At 38.9% G+C, this 26,963-nt stretch overlaps 1 protein-coding gene across 2 annotated transcripts in view; it reads right to left on the bottom strand.

Annotated features, from left to right (window-relative positions):
• LOC126271981 (E3 ubiquitin-protein ligase TRIM37-like) overlaps window positions 1-26,963 on the bottom strand; it is a 265,524-nt gene that overhangs the window by 42,365 nt on the left and 196,196 nt on the right. For both annotated transcript variants that reach the window (XM_049974450.1, XM_049974459.1), the window contains exons 13-15: window positions 25,917-26,117; window positions 5,288-5,589; window positions 2,555-2,664 (exon numbers count right to left, since the gene is read on the bottom strand). In XM_049974450.1, coding sequence (XP_049830407.1) covers window positions 2,555-2,664; window positions 5,288-5,589; window positions 25,917-26,117 — 613 coding nt within the window. The remainder of the gene's footprint in view (window positions 1-2,554; window positions 2,665-5,287; window positions 5,590-25,916; window positions 26,118-26,963) is intronic.

Raw genomic sequence — 26,963 nt, 5'->3', positions numbered from 1 at the left:
GGACTATAAAGATATTCATTAATGACACTTTTATTTGCTTTCCCAAACAAGAAAACTCTACGCTGGTTTTTTTTTAACTTCCTAAAAATGATCAGGCCTATTTGTCGCCAAGGTATCTAATATGTTCACATCTCGAGTTGGATTTATAACAAATTGCTCAAGGCTGTATGTTGAGAGTGCTCCTACAATAACTTCACACAAATCTTTGCTTCTGCCTCCTGTGATAAATGTGCAATTTTCCCAGTCAATGGGTGCTAGATTAAAGTCTCCGCCTATAACTATTGGATAATTTGGATATTTATTTCCTGTGTACTCAAGACTTTCCCTGAAATGTTCTGCGACATTTGTTGCAGATGCTGGTGGTCTATAAAAACATCCTAATACAATGGTCCAACTTTGTCTGATTGACAGCTTTATGCAGACTATTTCACAGTCCGACCCAGTATCGATCTAAACTGTGTTTAAACAGCTTTTAACTGGAATGAACACACCACCTCCCATAGCATCAGTCCTGTCCTTCCCAAGCATTGTCCAATCTGAGTTCAAAATTTCACTGCCTTTTATGTCTGGTTTCAACCAGCTTTTGGTAGCTAATACAATATTGGCATTGCTACTGCTTATTTCGGAGATTAACTCGGGGATCTTGCTGCAGACACTTCAACAATTTACTAGCATCAGATTAAGCATATTTAAATCCTTTGGAATGACCTGTTTAGGCAAACTAACAATTTTTACAGTTGGCACACTCACATCAGTGTCATGAACTGGTAATTTTTCAGTGGGGAGGAACCTAATCTAAAAGACTGGCTGCACCCTGCACACTCGATAGCCGCTGGAAGAGTCTCTTCCATATCGCGGACGAGGCCCCCCGGCAAGCACACCGAGTGAACATTGGACTTCTTCCCTGCCCAGCTGCCATGTTCCTAAGGGGCTCTATGACCTGCCTAACGTTAAAGCTCCCAATAACTAAGAAACCCCTACCCCCACGTGCCTGTCCAGACCTTGCTGAAGGAGCGGCCACTATCGTGGCAGAAGGTGCATTCTGATCCGGCTCAACTGCTTAACTGCTAACGGTTGCAGGTTGCACTAGTCAAACATATACAAGTGAGGTTAGAAATCACTGTCAGTATCACTATTCCTAATGAAACGTATAAAAACTGCTACCTTCAATGTATTGAGCCTAAATGACACCAATAAATGTGAATACTGAGTATTGTACACTAACTTAATTGATAATCCCACGTATTTAACGTCAGTCAAGAATGTAAACAAACGTTTGCGTACACCTGGAACTGTACAAAACAGAAACTTCGCTTATCTTATTCATACGTAAATAAAAACTGAAACCTTTAATTTATCACATGTATCTGACACTAATGCACGTAAATACTATAGAATAAACATCAAAAATGATTAATTACTAGCTAAATTACTTATCTTGTAACACAGCAAGCGAAAAGCACTCGTAGCTGAAGAAGAAGAGGACTGAGGAACAAATTCAACAGTAATCTTACACTCTCCATACCCTGTAAAGATGTTCCGATTAACCTGCTGCCTAATACTGTGTTGTGAGAAGGGTGCAATAGGAGACACTCTAGTAAATAAACAATAATGCAATTATCGTTGAGACCACTGAAGCCACTAATGCCGTTCTAATCAGTGTGGGCTTTGGACATTCACTCAATAAAACTTTGGTTGTGATTTGGTCCACTCAGCATGTTAGGTCTGGCAGTGTACATACATGTTTTTCATGTCTTAACGATCAGTACCTGGTTAGAGTGCAAGAATACCAGTAGCTGTATTTCATTGCTTCCAAGTAGGAGGAAGCTTTCTCTTGCTTCAATGAAATAAGATTTCTGATCAATGATCACAGTTTTCTGAATGTGAGTAACTTGGCTTCAACTGTGTTAGGTATAGCTGTGCTACTTATTGGTATTGTGCAAAAATTTCAGTACACACACACACACACACACACACACACACACACACACACACACTTCAACCAACCATGTTTCCGATAGTTTTCTGAAAAGTCTAAAACCTACAACAACTTTTTCATAAATACCTTTGCATAATTTAGTGTAGTTGGGTAAATTAATATTAATATCTACTAGTCTTAGAGAAATGTCTTCCTTATGTACCATAACAAGCCAATACAGTCTCACATCTGCTCATTTTACAGGGATGCAAATGGTCTTACGTAGTAAGCCTGCACAATGAGGAACGTCATCCTCATCCTCTGACAAAGCGACATTAGGTTAGTAATGTTGTTCTTATTGACGGACAGAATTACAGTTCTTTGTCCTCCTGCAGATCTGTAATTAGAACTTACATTGTGCTGACTAGCTTATGGTACTGAACACCACAATGCTGCCTAAAATCACAGTTATTAACTTGTACTGGTCACTTTACATTTGTGGTATGTGATTGTTTATACAAACATGAGTTTCCAATGTAACTGTTAATCCAAACATACACAGCTCAAAGCTATAAAGATTAAATAAAAGGACGTAATTACTGCACTGACTTTTGATGTATATGGAGTAACACTCACCTCAGCCTGGCCATTAGTACAGCTGTGTCAGAATTTGGGCTCTCAGGACAGCTCTTAACTGAATTACTTTGGAGTTGTTGTAAAAGATCATTGAAAGCTCGAAGATCATTCTGTAACCAACATTAAATACTCTAGTATTTGGATTACTTCATAAATACATCTTTCTGATAACCTGCTTATGGTGTTTCCCATACAACAAATATTTCTCCTTTTTCAAATAAAGGGGTTAGTTTACTGCATCTATGAGTCTTCAAACAATAAGGCAACATTTTCAGCATCGTATAAGTGAAAAATTCAATTTTAATGCATTAACTTATTTAGGACTGCTGTTCCACAGAACATAGTGTTTCACAGATTCTAGTGATGTATATACTGTGAAGAAATGGATATAGTTTTAATGCCCATGGCACAATGGTCCTACTCACTCAGAGGAATGCTGCAGCTATCCCACTGTTGCATTCCACATCAGAGCCAGAACTCATTGCTATTTAAAGTTATTTCAGTGCAATGTTATCCTCAAATATGTGATCAAAGAGCATCTACATTCTGAGTAACTTTCAATGTATGAGAGCTTTAATAACAACTATGAGTAAATATTTGCATCTTAAGATTTGTGTTTACAGATTTATGATACAAATCTGGTTTCCATTTTTTGGAACAGCAATCCTGACAGGGTACCTTATTATTTTTATCAATTTTACGTTAGTGGAAGAGAATGCTCAAAGCAGACGTTTTTATAAACCCTCTACAAAACTGAGGTTACCCACTGAGGACAGTGACAATGAAGAGGAGGAAAATATTGATCACCTCTCCAGGAAACAATTCACAGCAGAAATACAAGGACATATCACAACTATAGTGATAACAATTGCTGTACAAATTTTTGTATGTGGAACTTAGGCTGGTACTGATGAAGGATCTTTTGTAGAAAATAATGATTTGGAAGAAACTGAATACTTTCAAAACAGTCTTTGACTTTTGACACAAAACAAAGAAAACAAAAATCAAGAAGTGCAGTTTGCAGATGCCATGGTTCTATGCTGATCTGCTCACTGATAAAGGGAAGGAATAAGAAGTGAAACTTTTAATTTCAAAAAAGGCCTACAGTGCTGTTGAATTTTTTGGTTTATCCGTCATGAACTTCTGGCCATGATTGCTAATTGTATCAACATATATGCTATGAAAACTAAAAATATGTTTGCACATTGTCAACAAAGTACAAATATTTTTCGTAATTTTACTTGTATCTGTAGGAAAAAGAGTGAAGCTTGTGAGAACAAGGCTATTTCACATGCTACAGATGAAAACAGGTTTATACAAATCATAAGAGACTTCCACATTGCAGGCAATACTAACTTGACTATGAATAATAAATTCACAAACTTTGGTGTTCGTGGCAATCATTAAATGAAAAAGTTAAGTAGTTTTATCACAGGAACATGAATTTGTTATCGGATTAGGCAATGATAGTATGTTATGGAAGACATGGAGCAAAACAACATGCAAATGGCAACCAATTAGATCTGATTATAAAACCTGGTGCCTTTATTCTAAGCTTTCCTATTTAGTTCAGTGTGTTCCACATCAAGGCATGAGTACTGTTTAAAAAACATCTGTTCAATATGGGTCGTGTAACATGAGGCGGCTGTGAGGTTCAATGGTAAAGTGCCTGAGTACAGATCCAGAGGTTTTGGGTTTGATCCTCGGTTGGTCCTAGGATTTGTAGCTGTCACCACTTCTTTCACCTATGGCAAATTTGTTAATGAGAAAAATTCCAAGTTACACTGTGGTTTAGAATCCATATTAAACTGTACATCCACCTGCATGCAATTGGCTGGGCAAGGTCAGAGGAAGGCAATGGTATACGACCTTTGATATTCAAACTAAACCTTGGGATGATCACAACTTTACCTTAACAGATTAGAATCTTTCCAATTCAGTGTCTAACATAAATCGAGGTTAGCAGCTCTTGCACAGTTACTAAAAGGTACTATTAATGAAGCATGTAGTACTCCTGCTACACCTAAAATACTACTTAATTCTTCCACCCAATCAACAGACTGATTCTGGGAAAGTGATTCTTGCCTGCAATGCTATTTTTTTTTATGACAGATGCTGTAAACACATTTCATGAATTTCTGCCCCTAATTTTTTATACAGATTTGCTGGATGGTTCTGATATGAAATAATACAGTATAACGGCTGAATGTCATATGGACCTGTAGATGCAATTTTCACAATAATGAAACGATAATGCTGACATGGCCTCCTCCTCCTCTTACTTCTCCTGGCCATGTGTTCTCTCTTAGCTTAACTGTAGTTCATCCTTGATAGCAGAATTTGCATCATTATTTCAGGGTACCTGAGAATCATATATAAATGATTAAGTTAGAGGATGCAAACATGATAAGAGTTAAAAGTTCTTTCTCATAAAGGCAACTATTTTTTATTGAAGTAAATATTGAATGAAACAGTAAAAGGTTTTCTAATAGGTGTTTCATTCAGTCAGCAGGCAATATATTGCCATAGCCAAGTGCATTAAGAGGAGGAGGAGGAGGACATGCCGGCATAATCTCAAGAAAAACAACTATCAGTTGAGCCTAGACTTCAAGTGATCAATTACTTGGTATTCATGTTTACTCTTCTGGAAAGTAGCTGAAGCTTGTGTCATTACAAGGGACAACAAATTACAGATCTAGTGAAATTTAACAATGATACTGAGCACATACTTACAGATGACGAGGCATCTTCAGAGGCGTAGTGTGTTACTCCATTGGTATTCGTGCTGTTGCCTGTAGAACGATGTGGTGAAAATAACTGAGGTATTGTGGGCATTGGTTCAACCCACGAAGGTGCTGCATCATTTCTCACTGCTACAGGTCCACTGTTAATGAGCCTTTTTGCTCGGTTGCTGTTGGTACCAGGTGATGTCACAGTTACAACAGTTGTGCTGTTACTATTGCTGCTGCTCCCCGTATTTGGTAGCTCCGCAAGAGAACTGCAAGTTGTTGAGCAACTGTTCACACCACCCATACCTGTGTATGTGAAGAAAGTATCTGAGAATGAAACTTTTACTATAAAGCATAGGGTACACTGTAAGTAATCTTACTGATACTAAATTCTGCAATGACTGGCATCATATCTAGAGGTTGCTTATAAGGAAATATCAGTCATCAGAGATACTAATGAATTTATTTTTGTGCAAGTCAGTACTTCATCTACTGGTAAAATTCAAATACATATAAAACAGTATGGCTTGAGTAGGATTTTAGCCAGTATAATCCACATAAAAGTATTTTCTTGAACCTCTGTGCTGTCTAACTTTGTTTTTCAATACAGAGGGGTTCAGAAAAATGTTCGCACTCTTTTGTAGTCAGCATTAATGGAACAAAGTGCCATACAATTAAAATTCTTGCATGAGAGGGGAGAGAGGGGAGGTAATTTTGTGTGTTCAAACTGATCTCCTTCAGCAGCCAAACATCAGTGCCACTGAGGTGTTTACCAAACTACAACTGTCAGGTTTGCCGATGTGACAGCTGCACAGGACGCCTTGATGGTTTCTTGTAGCTAATTCAGTTGATAAACTTTGCTTTTGAAGGTCCCCCATAGGTAGAAATGAAAAGGTGTAAGGTCTGGAGACCATGGCGGGCACTCAACAGCTCCTTTTCGACCTGTCCACTTTCATCCAACTAGGCTCTGACATCTCTGCAATAGTGAGACAGAGTGCCATCTTGTTGTAGGTATTATTTCGAAACACCTCTTGTATGGCTGGTAAAATCGATGTTTGCAGTTTGTGAAGATACAGCTCAGCAGTAATGGCACCTCCAAAGAAGAATTGGCCAATCAAACCATGCGATGACAGATCACATCACACATTAACACTCTGTAGATTAACATGTTTTTCCATGTGAACATGAGGATTTTCAGGAGCTTAGTACACGCAGTTATGGCAGGTTTCAGTACCGGTCAGCTTGAATTGTGCCTCGTCAGACCAGATAACCACCACTACAAACTGTTCAACTTCGCAAAGTATGCCTTCAAACCATTCACATTATACACCCTTCGATCTGGGTCATCCTTCATTCATAGCTCGCAGTTATCTTGGAATGAACACTTTCCACTTTGCAGCCTTCAGAATTCATCATATGCTTGATAGGCATATGCCACTTTCACGTGTACCCTGCTTCAAAGATTTTTGAGATGATCTAGTAAAATGTTGCAACGCAGCAGCACTGGAAGCCGGACTTGTTGATGTTTTTGGTCCACCAGTCCTTTTGTTATGCATATCCTGAAGAGTATAGTCAGCTTCAAATGTATCTTGAATACAATAAATTGTTGTACGTGTTGGTGGATGAGTTCTGTACACATTGCACACTGCTATTGTACCTCCATCATTATTTTGTATTTCCAGTATGGCAATCTAACTTCATTCATTGCTGCACTATCAGCAGCCAGAAAACAAACACCAAGATCTACATCTAAATCTACATTTACATTCATACTCCGCAAGCCACCTGACGGTGTGTGGCAGAGGGTACCTTGAGTACCTCTATCGGTTCTCCCTTCTATTCCAGTCTCTTATTGTTCGTGGAAAGAAGGATTGTCAGTATGCCTCTGTGTGGGCTCTAATATCTCTGATTTTATCCTCATGGTCTCTTTGCGAGATATACGTAGGAGGGAGCAATATACTGCTTGACTCCTCGGTGAAGGTATGTTCTCGAAACTTCAACAAAAGCCCGTACTGAGCTACTGAGCGTCTTCCACTGGAGTTTATCTATCATCTCCGTAACGCTTTCGAAATTACTAAATGATCCTGTAACGAAGTGTGCTGCTCTCCGTTGATCTTCTCTACCTCTTCTATCAACCCTATCTGGTATGGATCCCACACTGCTGAGCAGTATTCAAGCAGTGGACGAACAAGTGTAGGGTAACCTACTTCCTTTGTTTTCGGATTGCATTTCCTTATGACTCTTCCAATGAATCTTAGTCTGGCATCTGCTTTACCGACGATCAACTTTATATGATCATTCCATTTTAAATCACTCCTAATGCGTACTCCCAGATAATTTATGGAATTAACTGCTTCCAGTTGCTGACCTGCTATATTGTAGCTAAATGATAAGGGGTCTTTCTTTCTATGTATTGTTCTGTTGAGATAATAATGTACACCACAAAATTGCGACAATATGTTATTTTGTTCCAAAGATATTAACAACAAAGGAGTGTCTACATTTTTCTGAACCCCTCTATAGAAGAACATATTGAGGAAGAGGGAGGAGTTTTAGTGAGATGAAATGATTAACAGGCAATAAGAGAAAATTGTTGGAGTTTTGGGATATGATAACACTTCTTCACATTTTTCGTATTATAAACATGAGAAACTGGTATTGGCATTTAGACAAATTCAGTGATGAGAGGGGTGGGATAAGAGATATTCTGCATTCTGCCAACATTTAAATTAATGACTCACTGGTACCACCAACTCCTGGTGACTGCAACTGTGAATCAAGCACCCTGCACACGTTTTACATCTACATCTACATTTATACTCCGCAAGCCACCCAACGGTGGCCCTCAGTCCACTCCTCTACCTATTCCCTGGACTAGTTTGATCTTTTGTTGGAACCCAGATGCTCTTAGATATTATTAAGTGGAATGTGTAAATGGGTATCTTCCAGTGTTATCACTGCTTCTAGCAGCCTTTTTTTCTATGTCAGTGAACAATACCTCACTGGTCTGTTTTAGAAATTAATAGAAGATGTAATGTGGCCATAGAAAACAATCCTTTTTCCTCAAATAGATCTTTAAACTTTTCTACATGGGTACAGAGTACATCCTGCAAATTATTGAGGACATAAGTTGCAAGTGCTACTCTGAAATGAAGAGGTTGACACAGGAGAGGAATTCATGGTGAGCCACATTAAACCATTCAGAAGACTGATAAAAAAACATAGCCCATTACCTCTCATCTCCTGAATTCACCATTTTCTTTGATCCCCTGTTTTCTTCGATCGGGCCTATGGTTTTCCTCAAGACATGGCTTGCTATTCATAGAAAGGTATTTTGTGAAACACAGGACATCCAGTTGTATTACTGTGCAGTAATATTGTATTTTGGCACTAACTGATGTTGATCCTTCTTGTACTTGATATGCTGTTTCCTTTTTTCTGACCAGTGAAGTGAAACAGGAGTTCGGTTCTATCCACCTATTGTACGTATTTCAACTTCTCAATCTACTGTATCTGATTTCCCCTCCTTCCACCTTTTGTGCTTGATGATCGTAATAAATTCAGTTTCCTTGAGGGAGATACGGAATCCGAAAGAGTACATAATTTTCACTGAATTACATTTGGGATTGTTTCCCATAAGTATTATGGATGCAAAACTTTAGGCTAATATTGTCAATAACGTTGATGTTGGAAATCTTGAAGTTTGAAGTTTAGTGTCAGTCTAACATTCTCTCTATGTACATAAGCATAAAAGAAATGTTGGTTGTTAAATATAACTGTCAAAAATTATTATGGAAAAGATTCAATTTGGTGGAGAAACCCTGTGTCAAGAAATTATGTTTTCATTGTCCAAAACCCCCTTCAAATCTCATATTTGTTGCTTATGTTTTCCATTCACTGACTTGTTCTGCAACTGTGTCTAGTGAATCAGGAAAAATTGCAAGGTTATCTGCTAAGGTGAGGCATTCATCCACCAAATTAATCAAAGGATAAAATCTTCTATAGTTGTAAAATATATTTGTTTCTAAAAAGGAAAGCACACCATGGTTTCAGGAGATATGTCCTGCCTTCAGGTTCATATTCAAATGTGAGTCAACAAAGGATGCATAACTAAGGTTAACATAAGGCAAAATAGTGCATCCATGCTACATGGCATGCAACCAGATATCCTCTTCAACCTTAGGTCTGCCAGAAAGCTTCTCGCAGAGGAGGACAATGTTCTGGACTTTGGGACATGCCATGCATGGATCTGCATGAAGACAGACACGCTGTCTTTCGAACACAGTGCCGCACAGACATCAGACCTGTATGAAGCACAACCAAAGTTGAAACATGAATGTGTCAAGTTAATGTCTCTATAGCCAAGTCTGACTCCATTTTCAACACTTTTGTCATTCATTCCATTTTTTCGCTTGTGACTTACTTTCGCAAGTACATTGTGGACAAGTATAGGCACCCAACCTAACTCCAAAAGCAACTAACTCAGAATGTAGGGCAAGTGAAGAGTGTAAGATACTAGACCTTGTTTTGTTATCTAAGTGTTTTCGAGAAGTGTTATTCAGTCAACTGAATCATAAGACTTTTTAAAATTTACAAAGGTCACTACGGCTATCTTATTTCTAGGTTTCACATAAGAGAGAGAAAATTTAAGATTCATAATCTACTCACCACACTAACACATTTTTCCTGAAAATTTCTAGATATCCAACCAGCTAGGCATGCAACTGTTTATCTGCCCTAGTCTGGATGTTTTTGAAATAACCTTGTAGGCTATTAAGAGAAAGAGAGAGGGATTTGCCATTTCCAATTTTAAATTTGATTTTGGAGCCTCACAAATGAGGAGAAATCAAAACAATTTGACAGGATATGACTATTTTCCTTATTAATGCAGGAAAATTTACCATTGGGCCACTTAAGTGTGGACTTTGACTGTAATGCTCAAATTCTGTTTGAAAATCATCCAAAAGTATCAGATGATAATGATCTTGCAGTCTCCCTCAATCTGCAGCAGGTGCTTCTTGTCCATTGCATGTTTTACCCCACAGTTGATTTTAGTAGTGTGTGATCTCACAGCAAGGAATTTCATGGAGTTACCTTCATTCTCCTGAGTTCCACTTCTACCAAGCAAGTTGCCTTTGTCTCAAAAAACACATCACATCTGAACTTCCAACATGGATGTTTCTTTAGTTTTGTTAGTGAGACTGTTTCATTTGATGTTTTCACTGTCATTTCTTGCAGTCACCCCCCCCCCCCCCTCCCCCCCCCCCCCCCTCCAGCTCTTGGGGGAGTCTGGCTTCAGAGTGACCTGTTTGTTAGATCTGAATATACGTGTTGACCTGCTGATCATCATCATCACCACCACCATCACCAACACCACCACCACCTTGTTTATAATAAATGATCACATTAAAAACAACTATGCATCACTGGAAGACTTCTCTGCAATTCAACATCTTTTAATTACTTTTTTGACAGTGTCTTCTTTCCTCTGCCCATCCACTGTTCAGTTTCTGTTTCATCATCGAAGCCTTAAAAAACAGTCAGTTATTGACACATATCTTGCCTGATCTAAGATGTCTCCTTGATTTAATACAGTCTGTGCAAAATCCTCTCTCACCTCCCCCTCCCCCACCATTTGTCAAAAACTTCAGGTATCCTATTAATTATAATTTTGTTAACCTTGCACATCAGTTGTTTTCTTATGTTGAGTGATGGTGAGTAAGTAAGCAAACACTGTGTTCACACTATCACAGTATAATATATAAGCACTTCAAGTCACCAACCTCCACGTATACTCATGTATACCATTTTTAGATATATTAATGAAACTCAAAAAGATAAAACTACTACCCAACTTAAAAAAGAAAAGTATGGGAAGGTCATTTTAGAAATTGAAAAGATTAGAAAGCTTTTCAAAATTGAAAAAATAAAAAATAAAAGATCAACAAAATTAGGAATGGGGTAGATTGCTAGTCACTGTCATTACACACACACACACAGCAAGAACACTTCACTTCATGCACCCATGACCACTACCACCAGCAACTCTGACCAGCATGTGAATAGCAAACTGGAGTGGGGTGGGGTGGGGAAGGGGGATGTAGGAGGGAGGATTAGCAGGGTATGGGTGAGGTGAGGGGAGGGGGAAGAGAGGAGTGCTATCCTCTGACAGGGTATGCAGAGACTAGATGGAAGCATGCGAAAACTGCCATGGCAGCCTGTCAATACTGCCATGGCAGCCTGTCAATACTGTCCCGTGCACCATCAGAAGGTGGGGTGTGGCATGAAAAACAGGGAGCAGAACAGGAGAGGAGCAGGGAAGGGAAGACTGGTGGATGTAATGGCAAAGACCATCACACAACGAGGGTGAGGGGATGCAGAAAGGGAGCAGGTGATAGGACAGAGGGGGCAGAAACTGCTGGGTGGAGGGTGTGGGGACAGTAGCTTGACACCGGGGTAATTTTGAGAGTAGAGAATGTGTGTAAGGATAAGTCCCATCTGCACACTTCAGAAAAGCTGGTGGTGGAGGGGAGGATCTACATGGCCCAGATTGTGAAGCAGCCACTGTCATCATGCATGTTATATTCAGCTGCGCGTTGAGCCACATGGTGGTCTACCATATTTACTCGAATCTAAGCCACACTCAAATCTAAGCCGCACCTGAAAAATGAGACTCGCAATAAAGGAAAAAAAAATTTCCCGAATCTAAACCGCACCTGAAATTTGAGACTCAAAATTCAAGGGGAGAGAAACGTTTTAGGCCGCACCTCCAAATCGAAACAAAGTTGGTCCATTGTAATATGAGAGACAATTTAGGTCGAATGAATGACTATACAGCTATAGTAGTTTGGTTCGACTCGTAAGCTTAGCAGTTAAGCTTTACCAGGTAGCCATTGCTATGCGTCAGGCGCTCCATCCATATTTATACAGGTACCCTTCCTTTTTCATGTGCTTCGTTTGGTTTGAATCGACTGCTTATTTTGCTTTCATCTGATAAGTGCTGTTTTCTTTTTTATAGTTGTTTACGTCACTCTAAGCAGAAAATGCATTACTGTTCTGTGTCATGCATTGTTTGTCACATTCCGATAGTGCGTGTTTAAGGCCTGTCGCTGCTCGCGGCATGGCTTGTTTTTGTGCGCGCTACCACTGCTTACAATTTAAAAAGAGAGAGAGAGAGAGAGAGAGAGAGAGAGAGAGAGAGAGAGAGAGAACTCGTCTCATTAGCGAAACAATGGCAAGAGACTGCTATTTGTTGTTACTTACACTGCTGCTTTCTTTGATAATGATCAACAAGAACCAAATAATAGACTGCGTATGATAGAACATGTTCTGAATGAGAGTTAGGCGTAAATGTTTCTCCGTTTGAACATCTTTGCGGCCGCTTCTTTAGTACATCAAATTAGAGTCATCTTAGAATTAAAAATCTAGTCAGTTGCCGTGCTTCATTTCTGACTGTATCACTATTAGGCATAAGTATAATACGAACATAAACATGACACGATTCATATATTCTTCCACGTTTGCTGTTGACTCATTCTAATTTTGTAGTTTATTATGCAATCAGGATTTAAATGAGATAGCAGCAAACACAAAAGAATACATGGCAAAATGTTGATATTTGTATTATTCTCAAGGTGAAGAGAATACTGCATGTGATTCACATTTCATCAGGTTCCTATTAGGAAATCTCTTCTCACAGGTAGGAAAAAATTCAGAAAGTAGAGTTGGCCATATTGACAAACATCCCTAACAGTCTTGCCAGTTGGATTTTCATAGTACACTGAAATTCTGCTACATTCGAAGATGAACAATATGGAATTTGTATTTACTTCGTTGGGTAATGTATAAAAATGCAGTGGTCGAAATTCGGGGCGGAGAAAAAGAACTCGTCTTCCAACCCTCCCCCCTTTTTTTTCCTTTTTTTTTTTAATTTTGTTTACTGACGCAGAGGTTTTGGCGCCAGGATTTATCTTTGTGTCACTACATATATTCGACGGCAGAAGTTAGTTGTGGCGGCACCTACAAACATTTTTCAGAACTTCCGCTTGCTTTGCACTCGATTCTAAGCCACAGGCGGATTTTTAGATTACAAAAACCAGAAAAAAAGTGTGGCTTAGATTCAAGTAAATACGGTACCTTGCTCTCAACCACAGTTTGACAGTGGCCATTCATCCTGGTGGACAGCTGGTTGGTACTCATCCCAATATAAAAAGCTGTACAATGGTTGCAGCAGAGCTGGTATACAATATAGCTGCTTTCACATGTGGCCTGGTCTATGATGGAAGAAGATAAGCCTATGACAGGACTGAAATATGATGTGCTGGGTGGGTGCACTGGAGAGGTCACGGACCTCAGTCTTCAGAGAGGATATGATCCCTGTGCCAAGAGGTTGGGATTGTGAATGGCTGATGGAATAGGATGTTGTGAGGTTTAGCCAGGTGACAGCACACCACTTTTGGCAGTGAGAAGGATCTTGGATAGGATGTCCCTCGTTTCAGTGCATGGTGTTAGGTAATCAGAGCCGTGATGAAGAAAGTGTTTCAGCTGTTCCAGTCCAGGGTGGTATTGGGTGAAGAAGGGAGCACTCTTTTGCACCTGGTCCTTGGGATTGATGGGAGGATTGGGGGTGCCTGGAAAATGACACAGGAAATCTGTCTGTGGACAGGTCTTGGGGATAGTGCCCATCTGTGAGCACATTGGTGAGACTTTCAGCACAAACGAAAAGGGAGTTCTTTTCACTGCAGATATGCAGTCCCCTGGCGGCTAGACTGTATGGGAGGGATCTTTTGGTGGAAGAGGAATGGCAGCTGTCAAAATCAGCAAGCATCTCAGAACCACCTCTGCTTCCTCTCAAGATAGTGCTACTGTCCAATCCCATCTCTGAAACCAAATTCCTTCCTCTGCAGCTCCTGCATTCCAGACACCACCTCCATGAGCTATCCAACCTGCTGACACCCTACTGCTACCTTGGGGTGGCACTATCAAACCCCTATCCTACACACAGTGTTCCTCCTAATCAATCCCTCACAGCACCCAGACACCCACCTAACAACTTGCCACGCTCCCCCAAAACTTTCTATGAACACTCCATATCCAGAGCCAACAATCCTGGAATACTGTTGTTAACCATCCCAATAAAATCTTCAGCCCCATAGAAATTTCAATCTTACCTAAAGGCCTCATCTTTAGCCAAATACTCAAATTTAACCATGCTAAACTTGTCAAAGAACTACTCTCCTTCTCAGGATCCCTGCAATGGAAACACTTATTTGCCAGCAGTCCTTCCAACCAAAGCCAACCTAATTCTGACACTGAACCCTGTGTATCCCAGTTTATACCACCATCCAACCACGATATCACCCGCCCCCCCCCCCTCCCCTCCCTCTCCCGTCACCAACCTAACCTCCCCTGGTCACCTCCCAGGAATTCCTTACCCCCAACTTTGCCTCACCATCCTTCTCCAGCTCTTTTCCTAAGAACTCCAACCCTTCAGCACGGGGAAGGGCATCCATACACAGTCTCAAAACAGATCCTCCCAGCAGATGTAGGCTCCACCACTGTCTTGATGAGTTGCAGTGACTGCCTGGCAGAAAGCCTCTGCCAATCATCTGACTCTTCCACCTATAAACTCCACCAGAATAATCGCATACCAGAAGTCCAAAATAACCTACAATCCCTGCTTAAAATCAGGCCTTACCAAAACTTCCCCCCTGAATCCATTCCCTTCCTCGCCCCTATAACACCCAGCACACCCACCTTCAACTTGCTTCCCAAAATTCACGAATTCAACAATCCTGGATGCTTCCTGTAGTCCATACTGGAGTAATTTCTGCCCTTGGTGGCGAATACCTTCAACCATCTGCAACCATTAGATAGCCTTTTACTCCTACATTTGTATGACTACCATCCAGTTGTCCACCAGGATGAACAGCAACGACCAAACTACGGCAAAGAGCAAAGTCGGCAACTGTGTGCACAACATGCAGCTGAATATGACATGCATAATTTCAATGGCTGCTTCACAATCTGGGCCATCTGGATACTTCTCTCCACCATCAGATTTTCTAAACTGTGTAGACAGGTTTTTCTAATTACATTTTTGTAATGTGTTTATGGGACATGTTGCGCACCCAGGAGGATTCCCACTTTTATGGGTCTATGGAATGAATAATTAATATAATCTTATGTAACCTACTGTCCCCACATCCCACACCCAACCGTTTCTGCCCCCTCTGTCCTATCACCTTCTCCCTTTTCACATCCTCTCACCTTCATAGTGGACTGCCCTCTGCCAATGCACCCCCCCCCCCCCCCCCCCCACCACCACCACCTCCACCACCACCACCACCACCACCACCAATCCACACCCCACCTCCAGAAACTGTGTCTGGCAGTCTTTTCAGGCTACATTCTAGTCCTCATGTCCCAGTAGACATAGCTCTTCTCTCCTCCAGCCACACCCTGCTATCCCTCCCCCTTCCCCTCCCCACTCCAGATTTCTGTTCACATGACATTTGCATTCTGGTCGGAGCTGGTGGTCGTAATCGTGTGGGCATGAGGTGCTCTTGCTTGTGTGAATGTGTGTATGTGTTTTCTTTGTTGAAGAAGGCTTTGACCAAAAGCTATAAAGTGTAACAGTACTTTTGTTGCAACTGTCTGCAATTCAATGGTCATATCCATGGTGAGTAGCAGTCTATCCTTTTCCAAATATTCTTCATATTCCAAACTGGAGTTTCCACTGTTTGTTTGAAAATTGGAGGTCATTATAGAAACAAAGAAACAACTAAATGCTGAACAACTAAAGAAATTTGATTTTTTGTCTGTCTCATTTGCATAAATAAACAATTTTTGCTGCATTGGTTACTGTTTCAGGCTGACTCGCCCATTCTCACACTACACACCTTTTATTAATCATAACTAGTCATACAGTATTGTGCCAAAAGGCAAAAAATAGCTTCTGCACAGAAAATCAAACTGTGGGCGACAAGTACTTTCATTGTAAAGTAGCCTAAATGTGTAGTCTTCCACCAGATTGACACAACCAGGTACAACAATAGACACATTGCCTAACTTGTCAATGAGAGTACTTAGTGTCCACAGAAGAAGGTATTCATGACTTTTAGCACCATACTGTATGTCTAGTTATGGTTAATACCAATGTGTGCGATTTGAGGATGGGCATGTCAGCCCACAACCTTTAAACTGCAGCAAAAATCCATGCCGCTGAGACAGGGGGGAAAAAATCAAATTTTCTCAGTCCTGAGCAATTGCGGACCTTCCCTCCCAAGTCAGCATGCCTCGAAATAACTACTAAATGTAACATGATTTTCATTAAATTACAAGGAAAACCACTTTGCTTGATTAAGTTATTAATGATTACTAACAACAAAATCAGTCAAAAACATATACATCAAAAAGGATCAAAAAAAAGGAAAGGATAAAAAAAAGGAACACACAGTAAACTGCTAAATGACTCAACAATTTGTGATTAAATTGTCATAACTAAAATACAACACTGAAAAACACAAAATATCTGTTATCTACTACAAAATGGATGCTTGTTTCATGGAAGCAAGTTGGTCACTAAAATAAAATGTGGGATTTCTGAAACTGTAAAAGAGTTGTCAGCTGGCCTCACTCGGTCATTCCACATCCAAATTACCGAATTTTGGAACAAATTTAATTTTCATCAGAGCAATACTTGTCAAGATGTAACCACTTGTTTGACACCACATGAGACTTGGCAGAGAGTGATTGTGAATTCCTGTCAACTTTGAGCTGTTATAATTTGAAAGAAATGAAATTTAGCCATCTTGTGTAACTTTGTGTGTTCTCTTAAGAATAATATGTAAAAGAATTTTACAAGCCATATTCATCCAGAAAATTTTAGGCAAAAATCACTCAAAAAATTTCTCAGGCACTAAAGGTAGACAAGTACGAAACTTGGCATGTAGTAACCTACCAGCACAAGGTTCTTAGATATACAGTATCATTTATGCACCACTTTTGAATACAGAATAAGATAAGTGCAAAATGGTCAAAAATGCAGTATTTTTGACCTTATTTTGCAAAAAAATTATCTTCTATAACACTTTCAAAACTTGACTCATTAGAAAGACCATGTGGCTTTAACCAAAAAAAGTGTATTTTATTATCCTATGTGGGCTAACAATACCACATAATTTGAATCAAAGTATGACGCCAAACTCATTGCACAAGAAAAATGTAAATGCTGATTCTTATAACTAGTAGAGTAAACACATATTAAACATGAAACCTGACATGCAATAGGTCAGTAGCAGAAGGATGTGGCATATGAAATTGGCCTACTAGTTTCCAATAATCTACAAATTCGTAGAAAAGATTGTGTGTTCTGTGAAAAGGTGAAAGTAAGGTCTGTTCAAAACTTCTTTTACAATACCATTTTCTACTAAATCTTCAAAACAAGTCTAATTGAAAAACAAAAAAGATACTTGTTTTAAGCCAGCCCCCCCTCCCCTCCCCTCAAACAGTGGATTTAATTTCCAACATGGGCTAACAATACTACATAAACTGAGGCAAAGCAGCTTGAAAGATCATGCTACAAATAAAGTCTAAACTTTGGCTTTTTGTTTCTCATTGATTAAAGGCACAGTGAATATGAAACTTTGAACAACAACTCAGAAGCATTAAGGTCTTCCAATATAAAATATCGTTCACAAACTGCTCTGTAAATTTCTAAAAAATAAGTTCTGACCTGATTTTCATAAAAATTACTCAAATACTCACATTCAGTATACTTTTAAAAATCTGTTTTCAATTATTGCTATCAAACTAATACAGTTGGAAAGAGTAGGTTTTCAAGCATCCAGAAAATCATATTTGATTCTCCAATATGTGCTAATAATAACTGAAAATGATGGATAAATTTTGAGGGAATGTTCCATGGCAAAGAGCTACCAGTTAACAACCTGTTGACTGTGTGGTGTCGTCTGTGGATTTATTCGTATTGTACCAAGTAATATCTCACTACGTTGCTTTGGTCCATAATGACAATGCCACAAATGGTTCAAAAACAGGAACTGCCAACCCTATCCCATCGGGGTCATGCTGTAGATGTGCGATACCATCCACAGTGGTTCTTTGTCCAGATTCCTGAGCATGTAATTTGGTTCCTTAACTTTGGTTCCAAAGCCTTGTCATAATACGTGCCTGCTTAAAATTCCATTTGCTAAGTACGTTATCTCCAGCTGACAAACCAATTTGGATTTTAAACTTCTCAACATCGCAGTTTTTATTTTTTGAAATTTTGAGCCACTTTCTGGGAGCTGATACTGTCAGCCAGATCATGATATTGAAGAAATATAGAGTGTGAAAATAAGGTGGTGGGCTGGTACTAAACAAGCACCCACTCTTTTGGGGCAATTAAATGAATGGCTGGAGTCTTGAGGCATCATTTTTTTCTGTTTATATGCCAATAACATTGCCAATCAACCATTCACTCTACCAAACCTATTATAAATGCAAAAGTTTGTGTCTGAATATGTTTGTTAGTCCTTCACAATGAAACGGCTAAGAAAATCTGCAAGAAATTTGAAATGGAATTAGCCTATATGCAAATTAACACACACAGGCTATGTAATTTCAAAAGTGTCTAGTACAAGATATTTATTGATTTTAAGAATATAATGAGGAATGTGGAACAATGATTACTCTAGAATACATTATTTACTCATCACTTTTGTATTGTACTGTAGTTGTGAAAATGCTTTTATTGTTTTTTGGGATACAATGACTATGTTATTTAAATGCTGCATGATAACGAGACATCGTGCTTTTACACATAGAGTGTGGCAGGCTTCTAGTGAGGCTGCATTTGATTATGATTTACGAGTGTTTCCACAGGTAACAGGCACATATGGGAGGGTGGACGACATCATTGCACTTGTTGTTGTTGTGGTCTTCAGTCCTGAGACGGTTTGATACAGCTCTCCATGCTACTCTATCCTGTGCAAGCTTCATCATCTCCCAGTACCTACTGCAACCTACATCCTTCGGAATCTGCTTAGTGTATTCATCTCTTGGTCTCCCTCTACGATTTTTACCCTCCACGCTACCCTCCAGTACTAAATTGGTGGTCCCTTGATGCCTCAGAACATGTCCTACCAACCAATCCCTTCTTCTGGTCAAGTTGTGCCACAAACTACTCTTCTCCCCAATTCTATTCAATACCTCCTCATTAGTTATGTGATCTACCCATCTAATCTTCAGCATTCTTCTGTAGCACCATATTTCAAAAGCTTCTATTCTCCTCTTGTCTAAACTATTTATCGTCCGTGTTTCACTTCCATACATGGCTACACTACATACATATACTTTCAGAAACGACTTCCCTTCATGACACTTAAATCTATACTCGATGTTAACAAATTTCTCTTCTTCAGAAACGCTTTTCCTGCCATTGCCAGTCTACATTTTATATCCTCTCTACTTCGACCATCATCAGTTATTTTCTTCTAATAATTTCTGGGTATGCAGCCGGATCCCGTCGATATTCTGCCACGATATTTCGGCTCAGAAACGTCCGGCCATCATCAGGTGAGTACACAACAAGAAGTCACATCAGTTATTTTGCTCCCCAAATAGCAAAACTCCTTTCCTACTTTAAATGTCTCATTTCCTAATCTAATTCCCTCAGCATCACCTGTCTTAATTCGACTACATTCCATTATCCTCGTTTTGCTTTTGTTGATGTTCATCTTGTATCGTCCTTTCAAGACGCTATCCATTCCGTTCAACTGCTCTTCCAAGTCCTTTGCTGTCTCTGACAGAATTACAATGTCATCGGCAAACCTCAAGGTTTTTATTTCTTCTCCATGTATTTTAACACCTACTCCTAACTTTAATTTCGTTTCCTTTACTGCTTGCTCAATATACATATTGAATAGCATTGGGGAGAGACTACAACCCTGTCTCACTCCGTTCCCAACCACTGCTTCCCTTTCATGTCCCTCGACTCTTATAACTGCCATCTGGTTTCTGTACAAATTGTAAATAGCCTTTCCCTCCCTGATTTTACCCCTGCCAGACTGGATTTTGTGGACTCTATTGAAACATTACAGAGCTCATAATACACACAGTCATCGTTGCTCTACTGGATATTGCAACTGAACAAACGGCAGACTGAGCAATACTAAAGATCACAGAGGCTAAAAGTAATATTCAGATTAATAGATGAAATACTGTACAAAATTAATTATGACCCAACTGGGCAGAATGGTTGCTCATCATGACAGCTCACTTATGGCCAGGTATACTGAAGTAGTTTCTTGACATTCTAACATCACGCGGAGGCCTTTGATAAAAACAGAAGAAAGTATCATAGGCCAGATCTCCACCGATCTGTTGGAGATTATATACGCCAGCGCCCCAACAATGGAAGTATATGCCTCAGCTACTTTCAAGTAACATGATACCAAATACACCTGTTTTTACTTCACTTTACACATCAGAATTACCTTTTTGAGCAGGTCTGCAATGTCAACAAATGGATAATATTGCAAACTAACTGCTACACCCACTATTCTATCACCAAGGTGATACAGACTACCAAAGCTCCAAAAATTGCCAAACTTCTTGTACATGAGATAATTTTGAAGCATGGAGCACCCTGTGTAATGCTACGCTGATCATAGAAGAGTGTTTCGTTCAAGACTAATGTAAGAAGTAATTTCGTGACAACACTGTCCTCAGGATGATGACTACTTGCCATCCTCCGAAACATGGCCTCAAGAAACATTTTTAATACGACTTTGGCAAATATACTAATGTCTAACAGAGGACCTGATAGATGATACTGCCTGTCACAACAATCAAATAATGTACAGTAAAGGGCGACATTAAAGGTGTCACCTTATTTTTCATTATCCACAAATGAGAAGTAGAAACATCAATGGGTACCTTGTTAACATTTCAGGCTGATGATTACAGCAAACAGCTCTTCACCACACCTCAAGAAGCAAGACAGCTGGGATGCATATAGTGCCATGTGTGGCAATATTTTGACTAAACCACTTCCTGTACTTTACTGCTGATAAGTATTGTGTCTCTCTCTGGTTTGGGAGTGTTTATCTGGCCACACACTTTGTACACTGAGAGGAGCCACGAGGACAGAGGCAGTTGCTTGGTTGCCGGGCCATAAGTTTACAGCAGGCTTGTTGATATATGGCTGTTCAAGTGGACGGAGTTATTGTGGACATGGTGTGATGAGCAGTCTTGAGGCAGTACAACTTTATTATGTATTTGTATGATTTGTATGATTTACGTATTTGCTGAGAGTGTGTCTATGTTCCGTGTACATCAGGCACACAGAGTTGTAGTGTAGCCACATACTGCATTTACCTGATTATAAGATTATGTGATTTTCACATCTGTCAATGTTTGCTTTCTTTGGGATTGGAATTATTATATTCTTCTAGAAATCTGAGGGTATTTCGCCTGTCACATACATCTTGCTCACCAGATGGCAGAGATTTGTCAGGACTGGCTCTCCCAAGGCCAGTTATAAGAGTTGAGGGACACAAAAGGGAAGCAGTGGTTGGGAAGGGAGTGAGACAGGGTTGTCGCCTCTTCCTGATGTTATTCAATCTGTATATTGAGCAAGCAGTAAAGGAAACAAAAGAAAAATTTGGAGTAGGTATTAAAATTCATGGAGAAGAAATAAAAACTTTGAGGTTCACCGATGACATTGTAATTCTGTCACAGACAGCAAAGGACTTTGAAGAGCAGTTGAATGGAATGGATAGTGTCTTGATAGGAGGGTATAAGATGAACATCAACAAAAGCAAAACGAGGATAATGGAATGTAGTCGAATTAAGTCAGGTGATGCTGAGGGAATTAGATTAGGAAATGAGACACTTAAAGTAGTAAAGGAGTTTTGCTATTTGGGGAGGAAAATAACTGATGACGGTCGAAGTAGAGAGGATATAAAATGTAGACTGGCAATGGCAAGAAAAGTGTTTCTGAAGAAGAGAAATTTGTTAACATCGAGTATAGATTTAAGTGTCAGGAAGTCGTTTCAGAAAGTATTTGTATGGAGTGTAGCCATGTATGGAAGTGAAACAAGGACGATAAATAGTTTGGACAAGAAGAGAATAGAAGTTTTCGAAATGTGTGCTACAGATGAATGCTGGAGATTAGATGGGTAGATCTCGTTAACTAATGAGGTAATGAATAGAATTGGGGAGAAGGGGAGTTTGTGGCACAACTTGACTAGAAGAAGGGATCAGTTGGTAGGACATGTTCTGAGGCATCAAGGGATCAAAAATTTAGCCTTGGAGGGCAGTGTGGAAGGTAAAAATCATAGAGGGAGACCAAGAGATGAATACACTAAGCAGATTCAGAAGGATGTAGGTTGCAGTAAGTACTGGGAGACGAAGAAGCTTGCACAGGTTACAGTAGCATGGAGAGCTGCATCAAACCAGTCTCAGGACTGAAGACCACAATAGCAACAACAACAATGGGGAAAGACTGAGACTGTATGGAGAATATATAAGGGCTTCCAACGAAACTTCTGTAGCGCAGTCAAAACAATGTTGGCAACATGTCGGACCATTTGTATTTTCCGAATCTGAAGACTTAACTGAAACAAAATCTGCAGATTCAGATGTGGATTGCGAAGGTAGTGATGAGGAAACTAATGGAGGGCAGGAAAGTGATGAAAATTATTATTCTGCTGAGTATAAAAGACATTGCAAAAATAGTATTCTTAATAGGGTGTATAATAATAACCGCTACACCACTATAAGAGGCTATTTTATTTAACACACAATCAGTTTCGGTCATGTGCCTATCTTGATGTGGTTTATATTCGTGTACATGTTTCCTCCCCTCAGTGTTGAAGATTACTGCTTACATCAAAAGCAAATATGATGGTGACTACATAGACATTAATGATACATTTGATAGTGGCTATGCAACATGTGTTGTGAAATATGACAGTACTTACTTACAGCTTTTGTCTCCGAATCATTTTCTTATTACATTTACCACATTTTTTACAAAAATATTTTGTTTCTTCCACGTTAAATGTATGTTAGACATCATGCTAATTATTGGTTCTTCCATACTATTCCTTTGATAGAGTGTGGCACTTTAGATGTTAGTAATATTAATATTAATAATAGTAGTAACATACTTATTTTTTATTTGAGATACCAATGGAACAATACTGACCCCTAATAAGCTGACCCAACTGCCTGGAGTAATTACAAATGCTAAGAATATGATAACTGTATTTGACAGCTGGAGCCTTTTCATGAGTGATGATATGCTGATTGTGGCAAATAACAACAGGCACACAGCTTATTTCAACAGCTGGAGACAGCAGTCATGTGTGAGGTGTGCTTGCTTTTGTGAATGTGTTTCCCTTTCTGAAGAAGACTCTGCCAAAAAGTTCAATGTGTAACAGTAGTTTCTTTGTGCTTGGCTGCAACTAAGTGTGTCATCTTTATAATGAAAGCCTTTTTTGACTTCTTAATCTTTGCTGGTGTGTTTCATGGAGGATGGCAGAATTTTCATGACTTCTGGACTGATGATGAGCTTGGTGTCAATATTTTCAGAATGACTATGCCCGAAAAACATTTCTGATTTCTAAGAAACACATTTACTATGGCGATGCACCTTGTGACAAGAATAGTGAAAATTGATATGTAGACTACCATAAGGATATGTCTGCCATATTTGTTGGTAATGCAAGTGTGGATTTTGTTAGTTCATACCATTCAAACAGCTAAATATGGAATAAAAATGTTCTGACTGGAGTCGATGTACTTTACTCTGTGCAACCTACACTGTAGCTAGGTCAACAAAGAAATGGCATAAGGTGAGTTTTTTCTGCATATGCTAAATGTTGCAGGCACCAATTCATGAGTAATTTTATTTGCTAACAAGAATATATATGCTGACAGGTGTAATTGCCTCAAAGCTTTGGTTCCGAGTCAGAAGATCAGCTCAAAAGAAGAACAACAATTACAAAACTAGCACATGACATGAAGTCAATGCTGGTAAAATGCAAACCCAAAGAGCCATGGCATAAAAACAATAAATATTCTTTGGAACCAAAGAACACAAAAGAAAAATTTGCCCAGTCGTATTACAAGGGCACAATAAAGACTTGCATCAGCAAGTATGCATGTGAAAATGCGGAATTGGTACACACCTTTGTTTGCAAAAGAATGAAAAAGCAGTTTGTGAAAAATGTCCATCCATAGACAACAATCAAGACACCAAGATGCACTCTGATTAGTTCAATAATTTACTTGAATTTGTAATTAACATTTTAATGCTTAAGTATATTAAATAAATAAGCTAAATATTAGTAAGCTAAATATTGAGATAATTTTTAAAATCTAATAGATTTTATATTGAACTCTGCATACGCCAAATCTATACAAATAAAGAGACCAGTAATCTTAAAAACCACTAAAACACAAAAATCACTTTTCATGTATCCAGGAGATTCATCTCTAAAACTGGCGTCATAAAAGGTGAAGCTCCTAATGCAAGGTTCGCAATTAATTTTCTTATAATTTAGGTGCAAACTACATATTGTGTGCAGTAGTAAGTTTCTGGATCAGGTGCAACGAGTTCTCAATAATGTTAGTAATTAAAACCAAAGTAGCCACAACAGTTTTTCAATGAAGGTGGTTGTACTGCAAATTCTCTCAGATAGTTGTGGCAAGTGCAATACAAATCTTGATGGCACTGTACTTCAGACTCAAGTAATTTGCTTGACACCAAATGCCGGAAATGGGGGAATAAATCCTAGTTACCCACATTTACCCTGCATGGCACAAATATGATGATAAAGCTCATCCTGAAACAAACTTAAGATTCGTGCTACTTTATTTTTCAGTTGTGCAACAATAACAGCAGAAATTTTAACTGATTTTCCTGTTACCTGTAACCTCTTCATTTCACATGTTAATTTTTTATTTGTGGTAAATACAATATCACAAAATGTAATTCGTTGAATGTACTAAATATAATCACATTCTAAAATTATGGTTTCTGGATTCTTCATTCTGTCAGAGTAATGTGAGAGTCAACTTTGTTAAAGAACGTGCTGCAAGACTGAAGATACCATAGATCAAATGCAAACAGATGCAGTACCACTCTAATATAAAGAGAAAGCCTTAAATCAGGCCATAAAGTATCATTTGTGATTGGTTAGGTATTATGTTTTATGCTTTCTAATAAAGGATTTGAATCCTTCATTCATATTTTTTCTCCCCTGATAAATTATAATGCAAAACTGCTTTAAACACTGACTTATGTGCATGTAAATGACATTTTCTATATTTGTTCAGCCAGTAAAGAATGACTGCTGCTGCCTATGACAATCAAATGAAGAACTCAAACAATTCAAAGTACTAATCACAGTATGAGATGGAAATATACAACTCAAACACTGCAAATATCTCCAACTGATTCCGAATTTTATTGAAAAAAAATCCAATTTCTTTACACTTGTGCAGCAATTTAATGGAGAAACAAAACAGTATATATGACCTGCAGATGAAGTCAAGGAAACATATTCTTGTATTCAGTCAACTAATTATTATCTATTGTAATAAAAATAACTGCTTCTCACCAGATGGTTCAGACAATCGGTGATGGCTTTCAGGAAGTGACTTGTCAGTGGCTGCTGTTATACAGGCCATGTCCAGTTGCAGTGTATCAAGGACGCTGCTTGCAGTTGCCAATGGTTGTCTACCTGATCGACAGCTGTTAATAACACTCATGTTGCCCCCATTGCGCCTGGAAAAGCTACCAGCACCACTGCTGCTGCCACCTGAGACACAAATAATAAACATCACTAAAGATAGGAACATGACTTTCCATTTCACACGAATCAGTTTAACAGCTGTTAAAATCAACTACACAAAAAAATGTTTTCTACATATGATGATGACTACTACACTTCTCATTCTTGCAAAAATATATTTTCACATAAAAGTGCATTATATATGAAAGATATCTTAAAAGTGGCTATCAAAGCAATTAGACTAATAAGAGAATTAATTATACACAGGAGGGAGGACAAGAAGGAGAAGGACCAAGAGTGTACTTAGGCTCAGGAGGAGGAGGAGAAATCTTGCACAAAGTGTGTATTATTCTGATGACAGTAAATTTTAGAGAAGAAAATCACAGTGTTTCATTCCTGAATTCTGAAAACCACAAGAGATCATTCTTACAGTCTTGGCATACATGAGGTGTCCCAGATGGAATCACTAATATTCAGGGATAAGACAGGAACACTCATTTGAAGCAAAAATCTTCATATGGACGTATTCCCCATTCTGAATGGTTTCCAAGATGGAACTCATTTATGATCACTTCTGTATGTTATTCTTGAATAACTTGAAGTCTGGGACCTCTAGTGGAAAGACATGTTGCAGTACAAAATTATATTTCATTAAATTCCCTACAAAAAAGTTCCTACTCATTTTTTTTTTCTACGACTAATAGTCTGCACAAAGACCTCAAAGCAATTTTATAGGCCAGTTTGAGGTAGTTTCCTGACTTGACAGATCAAAAGTGTTGGGCTGTTTGGGGGAAGATACTAAACAGTGAGGTCATCGGTCTCATCGAATTAGGGAAGGATGGGGAAGGAAGTTGGCTGTGCTCTTTCAAAGGA

This window comes from Schistocerca gregaria, chromosome 1 (assembly GCF_023897955.1).
Source record: "Schistocerca gregaria isolate iqSchGreg1 chromosome 1, iqSchGreg1.2, whole genome shotgun sequence".
In the NCBI taxonomy this organism is placed as follows: Eukaryota; Metazoa; Arthropoda; class Insecta; order Orthoptera; family Acrididae; genus Schistocerca; species Schistocerca gregaria.
The sequence above is the reverse complement of the archived record's forward strand: the minus strand, read 5'-3'. Positions and strand labels throughout refer to the sequence as shown.